General features: G+C 39.2%; 1 protein-coding gene across 4 annotated transcripts in view; it reads right to left on the bottom strand.

Annotated features, from left to right (window-relative positions):
* KCNQ5 (potassium voltage-gated channel subfamily Q member 5) overlaps positions 1-15,872 on the bottom strand; it is a 255,071-nt gene that overhangs the window by 52,858 nt on the left and 186,341 nt on the right. For all 4 annotated transcript variants that reach the window (XM_083607215.1, XM_083607218.1, XM_083607216.1 and 1 more), the window contains one exon: positions 3,423-3,549. In XM_083607215.1, the coding sequence (XP_083463341.1) occupies positions 3,423-3,549 (127 nt within the window). The remainder of the gene's footprint in view (positions 1-3,422; positions 3,550-15,872) is intronic.

Here is a 15,872-nt window from a genome sequence, read left to right as displayed (position 1 = left end):
ATGCTAACAGCTCTTCTCTTCCCTCAGCCTGCCCAGGAATCCCCTTGCAGCTTATATTCTCCCTGCGTATCACAAAGAACCCCAAATCCTGGCATTTATTCATTTCTAGGATTTACCCCAAATCTCTAGCAATATGAATTAAGCCCATGACTCCCCAATCTTAGCATTCCACTTTGGATCAGCCCTTGCACAGATATAAGAAGTCCTTCTGTTCATGGAAGGCAGCCTTATGAAAGGGGCTATCTGTGATCTAGTGGATAATTCTGCTCAGGAATTGCACACCAGCTACTAAGAGAGAGAGATATAACGTGGAAAACTATAAATCGCCAAGGAAGGAACTTGGGCAGCAATTCAGAACGAGTGAAATTGATGCACTTATGCATATGTTGCTCTTAGCTGGATTGTGGCCTAAGTGTGCAAATCAACAAAACATTTACTTCAGAATAATTTTGCTAAATTTAGTGGGACTACCCAGAAATGGAATGGTTATGGCTCTGCCTTCTTACAGTAACTAATAACAGCTCAGAACACTAGCCAAAAAATTCAGACTTGAACAAAACGTGGAATAAGAAAAGGCTCACAAGTACACATGGTCTTTCAAAAGCATGGTTCCTTACCTATAAATTATAATATGGGGTACAATCAAAGGTGCAGTCTTAACTATCTCTTTCATCAGAACTGCCAATCTCTCTCCCTGTTCTCAAATCCAGAAAACATGTTGATAGCAGCATTTTGCATCAGAAAATATGGCAAAGGAAGGAAACACTCTGAGGTGGATTGTAAAGGCAGATCATCATTTTATTTTCCAAAGTGATATAATGGAGGCATCATTGCCCATAGTGTGCCTGCTCACCCCACTGTTCTCTTTGTTCACAGGTTTTACAGAGACTTTTACAGGAAATGTTTCGAATACCTGTTCGATCAGAGATGATAACACACCCCATTTCTCACTACCTCCCAACAACTGACCATCCTTGATCCCCCCATTTTTGCACACACATCCCACAAAGCATTTCCACCATGACTACACTAATGAGATATGGTATACACACCCTTCACCATACTGAGAAAACCTCTTAATCCCTTTTTTATTATTTTGTTCTTTGGTAGATTTACTGTGGGAGGGGACCATGGAAAATTGCTTCCCTTCCCATTCCACTAACAGAGCGATTCATGGGGCAAGGTCCTCGGCTCCACGATAGAAAACATGCTTCAGATGCAAAAGATCCCAGGTTCAATACCTGACGCCTCTAGGTAGGGCTGGGAAGACCTCTTGTCTGAAACCCTGGGGAGCTACTGCCAATCATTGCCAACAGTACTGAGCTAGATAGATAATGAAGACTGAGGCATATGGATAATGAATACCGCACTGGGTAGTTTGAATCGGTATAAGGCAGTTCCCTATGTTCTATGAAGATTAAAGCCAAGTGATAACCAATGCAACTAAGAGTGCTGATGGAGAGAGAGATTCCATTGTCCTGGTTAAAATCTGGAATTTAAAGCCAATGAACCTAGAAGTCACAAATACTTGGGCTATTCACAGGCTGCTTGTGGAAATGGAATTATGTACAATCTTATGTGCTATCTATGACATCAGTAATGACAACTTATTTATTTATTTATTTGATAAAAAATAACATTCCTCCCAATGAAGCCCTGGGCAGCAAACAATACGAGAAAAAAGCCCAGTTAAAGGCAAACTAAGTATCCTTACAACTTATAACCTAAAAATTGCCAGAAACAATATCCTTCAATCACCAAATGCCTGGGTGAACAGGATTTTTTTTAAAAAAATAATAATAATGTTTTGTTTCAAAAATGTAGAAACAACAACAAAATAGAGTTACATCTTGTAATCACTAGCAGAAGCTAATAGCTTTCTTCTTTATGTGTAGGTAAGCATTTATGGAAGATCCACTGCAACTTGGGGATTTTCTGTATAGTTCATCATAATATTACAGTACTTAGTCTCTTTTCCATAATCTGAGGAAAGGCTTTAATAAATGTCGATGTATATGTCCCTAATGTGTATATGATAAAAAAATCGTATCACCCTGTATAAAAAATCGAACGTTTTTGCTTCAGCTTTTTATTTTGCTAAAATTTCAGTGTCAAAAGTTCTGAAATTGTCCAACTGTTGGTTACTACCCTGAGAGCAGGCATCAACAGAGATACTATTAATTTCTTAGATGCCACTTTCTCATTTTGTTCCTCCCATACCTAATGCTGGTGTGACATGTATAAGGGGAGTATTTTGCCCCTGAAAAGTCCCCAAGCCAGAGGAGGAAACTGATCTGCATAAACTGAACAAACATGAATTAATCTCCTTGAATGAATCTCTCTTGCATGACATTCATGTTTCCTGGGACATTTGATTCTGAAATATTTGCTCTATGGCTAGGCAAGGCTAAAAAAAAAAATTGTGTGCATTGCTTTGGTGCACTGCTTCAAGGGACAAAGGGACTATTTGCAAGGGACAAAGGGCTTTACAAGAGCTCCACCTGGCTCTTTGCAAGCTCCTTCAAGAGTCAGCTGGCTTCAGAGTTGCCTATGGGAAACTTCATAGCTCGGCCAATCCCAGAGTGTTGAAGTCCGTGCCTATCAGCTAAAAGGTGCTGACTTCAAGCGCCACTTTCTGCTGGAATCGGCTGCACAATGGAGATCCCCATGGAAACACTGATCCCAGGTGGTTTGTTCTTAGTGCCAGTTCAGCAAGCCTCTCTTGCCAATGCACAACCAGGAACACACTTTAAAGAAGGACCTACTTTTACATTTGGGAGCCCATTTCTTTTATCATATATTGGTATGGTGGTACTGTTCCTGCTGTGACCCACCTTGGATCAGGCTGTGGGTCCCAACCCATAAGCTGAAGACCAACGTGATGTCAGATGCAGCGCAGGTGGGTGTGGTTTGGGGGGAACGACCTCATAGGCCAAATATTTATTGTAAACAGCTTAGACGCTCTATTCCAATCAAGTGGTATATAAATTTTGTTGAATAAAACAAATGCTGGGTTAAGTTAGGCCTGCAGGATGAAGGTTCCCCATACCATCATTAAGAGATCATGGAGAACCAATAGAGTTGCATTCCCTTATCTCTGATCAAAGTCATTGATCAGGGTGACCAAGGCTGTTTTGGTGCTAAAATTGTGCCTGAAACCAGGCTGAAATGTGACCAGATAACCTGCTTCTTCCAGGTATACCTGCAGGGGTGCCTGCAGGCCACCATAATCTATCTGACCAGATGCATATTCCAAAGCAATATTTTTTCTTTTCTATTGGTGATTATGGACAATCCATGTACCCATCAAAGGCACAGCCAAATATAATCTAGGATCTAAATTAAAATAATAGCCAGTGGAGTCCTATCCTTCTGTGACTGCTGTAATTCATAACGAGGTTAGCTATGGTTAAAAAACTTACCTATTACACAGAATGGTTTCCTTGCGAATCTCAGCCTTCCCTGCCATCCACGGTACCGACAACAGCAGCCAGCGGACCAGATGCGCATGATAAACTCCAAACCAAAGACAACAATCATGACAGACTCCTAAAAGGGTGGGGGGGATAAGAAATACAGCCAGTGAAGTCAGCAGCACAGAAAACTGAAGCAAATACTTGTCAGTATTGGCTTAATTCAATTTCAAGCAGCTGAAATATAATTGGGTTTTTGTAAAATCTAAAGGATTGCATTGCATGCGACATCAAAAGCTTTAAAAAAGATTGAATTTTCATATAACACAAGGCTGTAGGGAGAAGATTGCAAAAAAAACCCCCAACTCCCTACACGTAGAAAAGTAGCTCCTCTGGGAGATGGCAAACCTTGAACATTTCTCTCTTACGTGCTTTTTTCTACTGACAGGTAGCACTTGCATGGGATTGTGCAGATTGTACTGTGCTGAACCATCTTTTTCACCTCTACAACTAACAGCAGCTTGGGGAGGAGCAATTTAAGGTGGGGAAATGACATGGGGGGCATGTATTAGGATGAACCTTTTTACCAACCACCATATGGCCCATTTTAAAATTCTGCCTTCCCCTTACTTCTGCTTTTCATCAAATAAAAAGATGCCAGATTATCCAAACATAAATCTCCAATGTCAAGTTGAAGCCAATTTTTATTTCTTTCTCTCCAGAGAATTAAATATGGGATGCTGCTGCAAAAGTCACTGCTTGCATGAACACCGCCCACCTCTGATTGTACAGTGGTTGTGCAGGCTTTTGCGGTGTTTCAAAACCCTGCAGAATTGGTTTGACAAGAGATGGTAGTGAAATGAAAGAAATTGATGCCTGGCCGGCCCTATAATTAGGCAAGACAAAAGGAAGCCGCCTTAGGCAGCAAATTTGGGGGTATGGTTCAAGGAAAACACATATATTATTCATGTTATGTTTTTATCACCACAGATGGCACCATTTGGATGTTCTGCATTGGGAACCAGAGCTTCTGGGGCTATCTCAGAGTTAGTGGCTACATTCAGATGACAGATTTTCCCATCTTCCAAACCATGGTTTGGAGGACTGGGAAAGTGGTGCCTGCACTTCCTCTCCCCCTTGCATGCACTTCTTGGTTTGTGAAACCACAATTTGCTGTTTGTGCTTGAATCTCGCTGTCTTGGTTGGGAGGGCTTGCTCAAACCACTAGTTTGCCCTTTCAGATGTCACGAAAAACTGTAATACAAGCTTCCTCAGCCTCGGCCCTCCATATGTTTTGAGACTACAATTCCCATCATCCCTGACCACTGGTCCTACTAGCTAGGGATCATGGGAGTTGTAGGCCAAAAACATCTGGAGGGCAGAGTTTGAGGAAGCCTGCTGTTGTGCGTGTGAAGGGAAGAGGGAGTGCACATGCCACATTCCTAGTCCTCCCCTCCATGGGAAACAGTTACGCTATTGTGCCACCTTTAAATCACTTTAAAATTGTTGACTCCGGACTCAGCACCTATGCAACTGCCATTTGATGGAGACTTACTCCAATCATGCATGTTTCTGAAGCATTCTAAAACCATTTTTATTTGACCATGCTTTTGATGATCCGTGCAGGTAGGATTTTAATACACGTGTGTGTGTGTGTGTGCGTGCGCGCGCACACACACACACACACACACAGTTACTTGCCCCAAGGCCTCACAATAGTCAGGGTCAGAACAAGTATATTCAAAACAGATGTACAGTGACACAACTTCCAACAGAAATCAGCTTCCAGGTTATCAATATCACACTTTTTTTTTTTAAATGATATTTTATTCAAATTTCCAATACAGATTACAAAAGTAATAAGATAATAAAAAAGAAAACAAACAATAAAGAATACAGAATAAAAAAAAGATAATAGAAAGGACAGTAAAAAGAGGAAAAAAAATAAGTCCATCTTTCAATTTCTTACTTTTCATTTACTTGTTTCCCTGACCTCCTCACACCTCCCTTTTTGTATTCCATTTTGAATGGTTAATTCAGCAAATCCTTTCCCTCTTTGTTTTTATCTTGGTTCTTTGTCTTAACATATTATAGCCTTATATTTTCATCTATTAACAAGCCATTTTTACATACTCCTTTTTAACATTGTTACTAAAACCACTTCATTTCATTCCGACATCATTTTAACATTCATTGATTTTACAATGTTTCTGTAAATAGTCCTTAAATTTCTTCCAGTCTTCTTCCACCGACTCTTCTCCCTGGTCCCGGATTCTGCCAGTCATTTCCGCCAATTCCATATAGTCCATCACTTTCATCTGCCATTGTTCCAGAGTGGGTAACTCTTGTGTCTTCCAATACTTTGCAATAAGTATTCTTGCTGCTGTTGTGGCGTACATAAAAAATGTTCTATCCTTCTTTAACACCAATTGGCCGACCATGCCCAGGAGAAAGGCCTCTGGTTTCTTCAAGAAGGTATATTTAAATACCTTTTTCATTTCATTATATATCATCTCCCAGAAGGCCTTAATCCTTGGGCACGTCCACCAAAGGTGAAAGAACAGTCTCTTTACATTTCCAACATTTATTATCGGGCAAATGATAGATTTTTGCAAGCTTGACTGGTGTCATGTACCACCTGTATATCATTTTCATAATATTCTCTCTTAAGGCATTGCATGCCGTGAATTTCATACCTGTGGTCCACAACTGTTCCCAGTCAGCAAACATAATGTTATGTCCAACATCTTGTGCCCATTTAATCATAGCAGATTTAACCGTTTCATCCTGCGTGTTCCATTTCAGCAGCAAGTTGTACATTCTTGAAAGTATCTTAGTTTTGGGATCTAACAGTTCTGTTTCCAATTTTGATTTTTCCACCTGGAAGCCAATTTTTTTGTCCAAATTGTAAGCCTCCCTTATTTGATAATAATGAAGCCAATCTTGCACTTTATCTTTTAGTTTCTCAAAACTCTGCAATTTCAATTTATCTCCTTCTTGTTCCAATATTTCCCAATATTTCGGCCATTTGGCCTCCATATTGAGCTTTTTCTGAGCCTTTGCTTCCATCAGTGACAACCACCTTGGGGTTCTATTTTCAAGTAGGTCCTTATATCTTATCCAGACATTAAACAGTGCTTTTCTGACAATATGGTTTTTGAATGCTTTGTGTGCTTTAACCTTGTCATACCACAAATATGCATGCCACCCAAAAACGTTATTAAAACCTTCTAAATCCAAAATGTCTGTGTTCTCAAGAAGCAGCCATTCTTTCAACCAGCAAAAAGCTGCTGATTCATAATAGAGTTTAAGGTCTGGCAGGGCAAATCCACCTCTTTCCTTTACATCAGTTAATATTTAAAATTTTATTCTGGGCTTCTTGCCCTGCCAGACAAATCTAGAAATATCTCTCTGCCACTTCTTGAAACAGTCCATTTTGTCCAAGATTTGCAATGATTGAAACAAAAATAACATTCTTGGCAATACATTCATTTTTATAACAGCAATTCGGCCTAGCAAGGAAAGCTTCAAATTTGACCATATTTCTACATCCTTTTTCACTTCTGCCCAACATTTCTCATAATTGTCTTTAAATAAGTTTAAGTTCTTAGCGGTCATGTTAACCCCCAGATATTTTACTTTCTTAACCAATGTTAAACCTGTCTCCTTCTGAAACCTCTCTTTCTCAATCGGTGTTAAATTTTTCTCAAGTACCTTAGTCTTTAACTTATTCAACTTAAATCCTGCCACTTGACCAAATTCTTGAATCAATTCCAATACTCTTTTGGTACTAAATTCTGGCTCCTGTAACGTCAGTACTAAGTCATCTGCAAAAGCTTTCAATTTGTACTGTTTGGCTCCGACCTGTATACCTTTAATCAAACGGTCCCTTCTGATCATATTTAGCAAAACCTCCAGGACCGAAATAAAAAGCAATGGGGAAATTGGGCAGCCTTGTCATGTCCCTTTCTCTATCTTAAATTCCTCTGTCACCACGTTGTTAACAATTAGTTTAGCTTTTTGTTCTGAATAAATTGCACCTATACCATTTTCAAAACCTTGACCAACCCCCATCCCCTGAAGATTTTTCTTCATGAAACTCCAAGAAATGTTGTTGAAAGCTTTCTCCGCATCTACAAATATTAATACTGCTTTGGTGTTGATATTCACTTGCAATTTCTCCAAAATATTAATTATATTTCTCGTATTGTCAGACAAGTGTCTACCCGGGAGAAAGCCAGCTTGGTCTTTATGTATCTCCTCCACTAATACTTTTTTTAATCTTTTAGCCAAAATATCTGCAAAAATTTTGTAATCCACATTAAGCAGGGATATGGGGCGGTAGTTCTTAAGTTGTGTCTTTTCGGACTCAGTTTTTGGTATAAGTGTAATATAAGCTTCTTTCCACGACTCTGGCGCTTTTTTCCCCTCCAAAATTTCATTACAAACCTCCTTTAGTGGTTGAATTATCCAATCTTTCAGAGATCTATAGTATTTTGAGGTTAAACCGTCCGGCCCTGGAGATTTGCCCAACTGCATATTCTGGATGGCACCTTCCACCTCCTGTTCTGTAATTTTATAGTTCAACATTAACTTGTTTTCTTGAGAGATTTTTTGTAGTCCATTTGTTTTTAAGAATTGGTCTATATCAAACTCTTTCTGTGGCCCTTGTGTATATAACTGTTTAAAGTACCTCTGGAAACATTTTCTAATTTCCACTGGATTCTGAATATTCTTTCCTTCCACTTCCAAGTTGGTAATGGTGTTAAGTTTTTGTCTTTTTTTCATTTGCCAAGCTAACAATTTTCGACATTTATTGGCCGATTCAAATGTCCTTTGTCTCATCTGTTTAATTTTCCATTCTATTTCCTGATTCATCATCTTCATATATTGAACCTGATATAACTTTATTTCTCTCAGAATCTCTTGTGACTTTGGTTTCGCTCTCTGTTTCTTCTCACCCTCTTTTATTTTTTACAAGATTTTGTCTTTTTTCTCATTTTGAGTTCTCTTCTTTATTGCATTCTGTTGAATTAGAAACCCCCTCATGACTGCTTTGCTTGCGTCCCAGATTACTCTTTTTTCAATGGTGGTGTTCATATTTATCTCAAAATAGTCTCTCAAGGTTTTTTGGGCCTTCTTGGTAACCTCTTGTTCTCTAAACAAGGTGTCATTCATCCTCCATCTGAAGGATGGTGTTAATTGGTGTTAATTTCATCTCCATTTTCACAACATTATGGTCGGAGCAAGTTTTAGGGCAAATTTCCACTTTTCGAGTCTTAGGTGCCAGTCCTCTAGTTATCCAAATTTGGTCAATTCTTGTCCATGTCATTTTGGCTTCAGAGAAGAAAGTGCCCTCTCTACCCAAGGGATTCTTTGTTCTCCAAATGTCAATTAAGTCCATATTGTCAGTCATCTCAAAAAAGGTTTTTGGTAGTCTGCCATCTTTAGTAACTACCTGTTTCTGTGCCTTGTCCATATTTGTGGATACCACTCCATTCATATCTCCCATCATGATAATGTTGTAATCCATATAGTCCAGCAATGTCTCATGCAACTTTTTGAAGAATTCCGATTTCCCCCTCATTTGGTGCGTAAACTCCTACTATCAGAAATTTTTCTCCTTGTGCTTGTATTTCAATTGCCACAAATCTTCCTTGTTCATCTTTAAACATAAATTTCGGTGATAGGCTCTCTTTTGCATAAATCACAACTCCCCTCAACATCACACTTGTGTTGGTTTGAAATGATTGAGGGTTCGTGAGCTAGCTTCAGCGGACAAAGGTACTTGAAAAAGCTTATTAAGCAGTTTGTCAAAGAAACAGAGGATAAGATTTATGTTTTATTTGGCAGATGAAAACATTTCCATGTCCAGGATAAAGCTGTTCTGTATCAGATGGCTAATTAGTTATCCTTACAGGATGGGGACTGCTGTAGGGCCACATTAGTAAGCACGAAAAATATATTAAGCACAGGAATTATTGGCAAAGAAAGTGGTGACCCACCTTTTACCGCCCCCCCCAATACATCACTCATGTTTTTACTCTGTAAGAAACCACACTTCCTTAATCAGTCAACTGAAGGGAGCCATCTACTGCTAAACAGGCTACCTTTTGCAAGCACCGCTTATTTGTTGATTAGAGGATAATGACGGCCAGCTAATTTATTAAACAATACCTATTAGCTGCATAGCATTTCCCCATCAAAGTGCTTTAAAGCCTACTTTGTGAATGTGCTTGTAGCTTCTGAAGCTTCTGACCAGGCATAGGCAAACTTCGGCCCTCCAGATGTTTGGAACTACAATTCCCATCATCCCTGACCACTGGTTCTGTTAGCTAGGGATGATGGGAATTGTAGTCCCAAACTTCTGGAGGGTCGGAGTTTGCCTATGCCTGCTTCTGACGTTGGTTGGCTAAGCTCAGGGATGGAGACCATCCCTTTCTGTAAACTATGTTGAGGTTTTTCTGTACAATCAAGCAGTACATAAATTTTATGAAATAAAATAAAAATCAAGCTGGGGACTGAATGCTGCCGAATAGGCCTCTCTGTCTGACTCTCATAAATCTCCCCAGGCCACATCTCCTCTCCCCAGACCGCACTTCTTTCTGGCTCTTCCAGTACTTTTGCCTGGTTGGAAAGTTTCCTTGAGTAGTGACAATGCCTCTTGTCTGCATAGATGGAGAGATGTGGGGGGCTGTAGAAATGTCTCACATTTGTCTGGCTGGAATGTAGCCTACTCTACAGAGAAGACTCACATATGCTGTCCCACCCTTTTCGTTTGTCTGGTCCCACCAACATTGGGCACCCCCACAAGGGAATGCAGTCCACAGGTTGAAAAAGGTTCCCACCTTGCTGGCTAAGCTGGAGTCCAACTCACATTAAAAACTGCCCAGAATTGACGACATTACACTGCTTTTGAAATCTCTGCATTGGAGACAGGAAACCAGAGCAAGGACAGGTGTAAAGAAATCTCCTAACAATGCACATGAGGGACTGGATGTTAATGGAAAGGGAGAAAAAAGATTGCTGGAAGAAATTGGGCAAGGCAGGCAATTGGCTAAAAATAGGTGTCTAAGGAAACTATGGCTCATGGTGAGATAGAACTGAAGAAAGAAGATGTCAAGGAGAAAGCAGAACCAAAGCAGAACCTCTCATGCGGCCCAGGAACAGACTGGGATGTGCACTATTGGCAGGGAAGGAAGTGGGCAAGCAAGGGAGGATTGGGGAATGGGGATTAGGGAGTCTATGAGCTTCAGAGGGACTAAAAAATCACTGAGGCTTTCTGTTGCCTTTAAGCAACTCTGAAGCTCAGTGTGTTCTCAGAGACTAGGTACTGCCTTTGCCTGTTCAGTTAGAAGAGAAGTTTTATCTTTGATGTTGTGCTCTGGGGGCCACAATTTAGGCAGGCTACCAAGTTCATTGGACTTTACTACAGTGGTACCTCGGGTTAAGAACTTAATTTGTTCCAGAGGTCCGTACTTAACCTGAAACGGTTCTTAACCTGACGAGTGCTTTCACTAATGGGGCCTCCCGCTGCCACTGCACTGCTGGTATGCGGTTTCCGTTCTTATCCTGGGGCAAAGTTCTTAACCTGGAGCAACCACTTCCTGGTTAGCGTAGTTTGTAACCCGAAGCATCTGTAACCCGAGGTACCACTGTACCTGGCAGTTGCTGCCATTTTAGTGATGAGGTTCATATACTTTACTAAACTGTTTTTAGAAACTCTATAGGTTCCCATTCATGATAGATACAAAATAAGGAAAAGTCATTATCAAGTTCCCAGAAATGCTTTTTAAGAAGCCAAAGTGAACAATGCACATGATCGTTGAGGAGTTTCTTTTTAAAACTTGCACCCATTAGGCCAGCCTAAGCTATTTATATGGCAGCAGTAACATCACATCTAGAGGATTTATTAGATTAAGCAAATATATGGAAAAGCACTAGAAATGGAATCTATCTAGCAATAAATATTCTCAACAATATCTGACATGTCAAATGATCTTGTCATCTTCAATTGTAGGATCGGAATGAAACAAATATGACTTAAATGGGTAAGTGACACATTCACAGTGCCTACATTGAAGCAAATGGAATATATTCCAGCACACTGGAATCCCAGTAAAATACCCTTTGCTGAAAGAGTCACTTCACAGAAGCACAGAATCCTAGAATTAATCCTATAAAGCAAGTTTACATGCTCAATGTGTACTCTCTGATTCGGAGTTTCATAGGTTCTCTGGTGTATGAAGTTCTCATGTGAGCAAATTTCACCATTCATTTAGGTGGAAGAGGCACCTTTTGAAAAGGCAGAATTTTTGCTCTGTCAAAATGAACAGGGACCTCCTTGTAGAAAAGGAATATGCTTTGGAGCTCCTGTGCTTGCAAGAAAGAGCTAGATTAAAGAGACCGTGCAAACAGCCACATGGGGAGGAATCCTCTTCCATAGAAAAGTATGAGTCAATTTTAAATTCCAGTAATAACACAGCATATATTTTAGAATCCATGTCAGAAACTACTAGGACATCTCAACCAGGAAAGCTAAAAGTGAAATTAATCCCTAAATGCTTCCTACTGTTTGTTTTTTCTTAGACTAATACCCAAGATATTTGTAAAGAGTAAGAAACAGTGTACTCATATTTCTTTAGTATACTGTTAACATCCAGCCTTTCAGTTTAGGATGTATAATCTGTACTAGTATTAGGACATATCATTTGCAGAGCTTGCCACTAAGCAAATGTGTACTGAGCAAATGTATTGAGGAAATTCTCCCTCAAGTCTGATACTGGTTTGTTTTAAGGCAGCCTGGAACTAGAGTTCCCATTTCAGCTTCTCTACTACATTACTGGAGGCAAGATTCTTATTTTGCATAAACATACATGTTATTTTTTAAAAGTGAAACCCACACACCTTTAGCTTCACACCAACCTAGAAAAATAGCAAACACCAAAGCCCCTTACTTAATTGCATCAAAGTAAATCCAACTTAAAGATTTTATCAAATAACTAAAAGAAATGAAGGCAGAAAGTTGGCAGGTGCATGGGAGTTATCTAATGTTTTGCACAGTGTGACATGGCCAGAAATTGTGGTTCGGTTTATTTTAGCACAGTGAGTTCCTGGGTCTTAGAGACAATTCCATTTCCATGTGGCTAAGGTGGCTGGCCGAACAAAGCTAGAGGAAACAGAAATGTATGTAGACATTGTGGGATAACCCACCTCATATAACAAACATGCTTAGGTCTAATTAATACATGAAGAGGTTAATACCACAGAGTAAGCTGTCCTGCCAGGCTTAGCTATATACTTCCCACACCTTGGGAGGAACTAGTTGATCAGCCTTTCTTCTCTTCCAGTCTGCCTGATAAGCTCAGCATATGAAGAGGTTTGAGCTGTTTGCTCCAGCTCAACTGCAGGCTCTCATCAGCAAGTCTTGAGACCTACAGCAAACCTTTATGGAACTAAAATATCCACCTGATGAAGTTAAACAATGGATCAACAAAGCCAGACTGATACCCAGAGAGAACATGCTGCAAGACAGACCCAAAAAAGAAAACAACAGAACACCACTAGTAATTACATACAGCCCTCAAGTTAAAAAACTTCAACGCATCATCAGAGATTTACAACATCTCCTAAACAATGACAGTTCTCTCTCTCAAGCTCTGGGAGGAAGACCTTTCATCGCCTACAGACAGCCACCCAATCTTAAACAACTCCTCACCCACAATAATACAACAACCAAACTTAACATGGAAACTGGTACCAGAGCCTGCAATAAACCCAGATGCCAACTTTGCTGCCACATACACCCAGACAACACCATCACTGGACCCAACAGTTTTTAGGTTTTTAAGAAGAGTCTTTTTAACTATCTTTTTAAAGAATTGTTTTAATTTATTTTGACTACGGCAGACCAACACGGCTACCTACTTGAATCTTGAGTTCCTATACAAGTAATCTAGGAACTTTTACCACTTTGCAACTAAGCTAAGTTTTACTGCCTGTGCAACTTTCTGAAGCACATGTATCTGACTTGGAGAGTTTGTACGTAAAGAATTTTTTTATTTACCAAATGTCCGGTCTTTTCCTATGCTAGGGGAATGGGGGAACACTGGATATAAACCTTTTAAGGGGGCATTTTGGAACTCACTTGGAGGGGCATATTTTAAAGGTTGAACAGCCTATATTTTCACACTTTACTGCATATTTTGTGACTTCAAATCTCAGCAAAAAGTCCTTGCTCCAAAGTTGGATCTTATGACCATTCCTCATAAGGCTTGGTTTCCAGATCCTTGATAATCTTGGTTGCCCTCCTCTGCACATGTTCCAGCTTGTCAATATTGTTATTAAATTGTGGCACTCAGAACTGGACACAGTACTCCAGGTGTGGTCTGACCAAGACAGAGTAGAGTGGGACTATTACTTCCCTTGGATACTATATTTCTGTTGATGCAGTCTACAATAGCATTAGCTTTTCTGCAGCTGAATCACACTGTTGATTCATGTTAAATTTGCAGTCTACTAACCTCTCTTGCAAGCCTGAACTCATTCTGAGGTATAGCTTGCCTGATCTTCTCCCTGAAATGGTTAGCAACTCATGTATACTCTTCCTTTGCAATCTCTGCAATCTCCCCTTTCTTTCATTTGTTATATACACCAATTTTTTTTAGATGTCTTTCATTTTTTATTTCTTTTTGGAATTGTCTGTGTTGTCTAGCATTTGTGCCTTCAATATTTCACCTTTAAGAATCTCCCATCCATCTCTGACTTACTTCTCTTTCTGACTATGGGATCTCATCCAGTTGTCCCTTAAGCTTTTTGAAATCAAGTGCAGAGTGCATGTCTGACTACATTCAGCTTTCTCTTGCATATGAATAACTTCTTCCCAAGGTTCCCGATTACTTCCACCTTGTCGATCACTTCTTTCCTCTTGGTGAGGATGAGATCCAAAATAGATGATCCATTTGTTGTGTCTTCTGCCTTCTGGGAAATGAAGTTTGTCAGCAAGGCAATTGAAGAATTTGTTGGACCTTACATTCCTGGCAGAGTGTGAGTTCAAACAGATATCCGAACTAGGTTTTGAACTAAGTTAATTTGCATAAGATAATTTGTATTGGGAAAAGTTCTGTTTCTACTGGAATATTTTCTGATGCCCTTGAGAGTGATCTAATTTAGCAAGTTTATTTCCTTTTGTATTTAGTAAACTAAGCAAAAAACTTTGAAATCACCAAGCTTGCCATTATTATAGTTGTGTTTGGCACCCACTCATTGTTACTAATGAACATATGAAACTGATATTTTTCCCACCAAAAGTAAAGCACTGCAAAATCTCCCATTTTGGATTTTTTTTTCTCCTGTGGAAAATTTTCCACCACACATCACTGAAACAGGGATCCCTTCATGGAAATGGATGGGACTCCCATGTAAGCATCAAGCATAAATGGAACCTTGGCTCTAAGTGATTGTGTTATCTTAAACTTGTGGGGCAAATCTAGCACTATTGTTTCTAATCAGACCATCCTAATTAAAGTAATCATGGAACTGTAGAACTGACATTAACTTATTTTAATCAGTGCTTGAGTAAGAATAAGAAATGTCAGACCAGCTACTTCTCGATTATTATATAATTAGGTGTTTTATTTGCTAATTGAGCTTATTCTCATTTTATTATACTTATGCATTTCAGTAACTGCAGCTAGGTAATATGAGGGCTGCAAACTCTAATTGCTTTAATTGGAGGATTTGCACACAGGAGGTTTAAAACTGTGAATGGTAATTTTAATCTGTATGGGGGAAATTTAATTGGTAGGGTTAAGTGCAGTCCAGGTACCATATTATGTCTGGAATACTAGAACCGTGGTTCCCAACTTTTTTGGTATGGTAACCCACAACTCCAAATTTACTTGGTAGAGTGAGTCATTTATTTATTTATTTATTTATTTATTTATTTATTGTCACATGAATTTTTAGATTTTCAGTAGCCATCAGCTTGACTCATTTTAACTGTCTTGCTGGGTTTTTTTGTTTTTGTTTTGCCTATTTCGTAACCATTATGTGAGGCATCCAAGCTAAAACCTATTTAACAGATTAATGTTAAGTAGTTAACATATTAATTAATTGTTGAAATATTTCTAGTACTCACCAAGTTATTCACAGGTTTCTTTTTACGGGAATGCAAGAACACTAATAACCTTATTGCAGGGTATTGCTTCATAAACTATAAAAATTATTCTTAAAACTTAAAGCAGTGTTAAATACAAAAATTATGAATAATGTCAATAGTTTATTCATCATAAATTCTATGTTGGAAAGTATCAGTGGGATGACTAAGCTTGCCTTTTGTAAATGTAGGTCAGTGTGTAGTTTGATGGCTGTTAGACATAGATCCTTAGTAATAGTGTGCCACTTAATTTTGTTCTCATGCCTGTCATTGCTGAAAAACCTGTCTCTCGTAGACATGTA

The sequence above is a fragment of the Podarcis filfolensis genome (assembly GCF_964270895.1).
Source record: "Podarcis filfolensis genome assembly, chromosome: 3".
Taxonomy (NCBI): Eukaryota; Metazoa; Chordata; class Lepidosauria; order Squamata; family Lacertidae; genus Podarcis; species Podarcis filfolensis.
The sequence above is the reverse complement of the archived record's forward strand: the minus strand, read 5'-3'. Positions and strand labels throughout refer to the sequence as shown.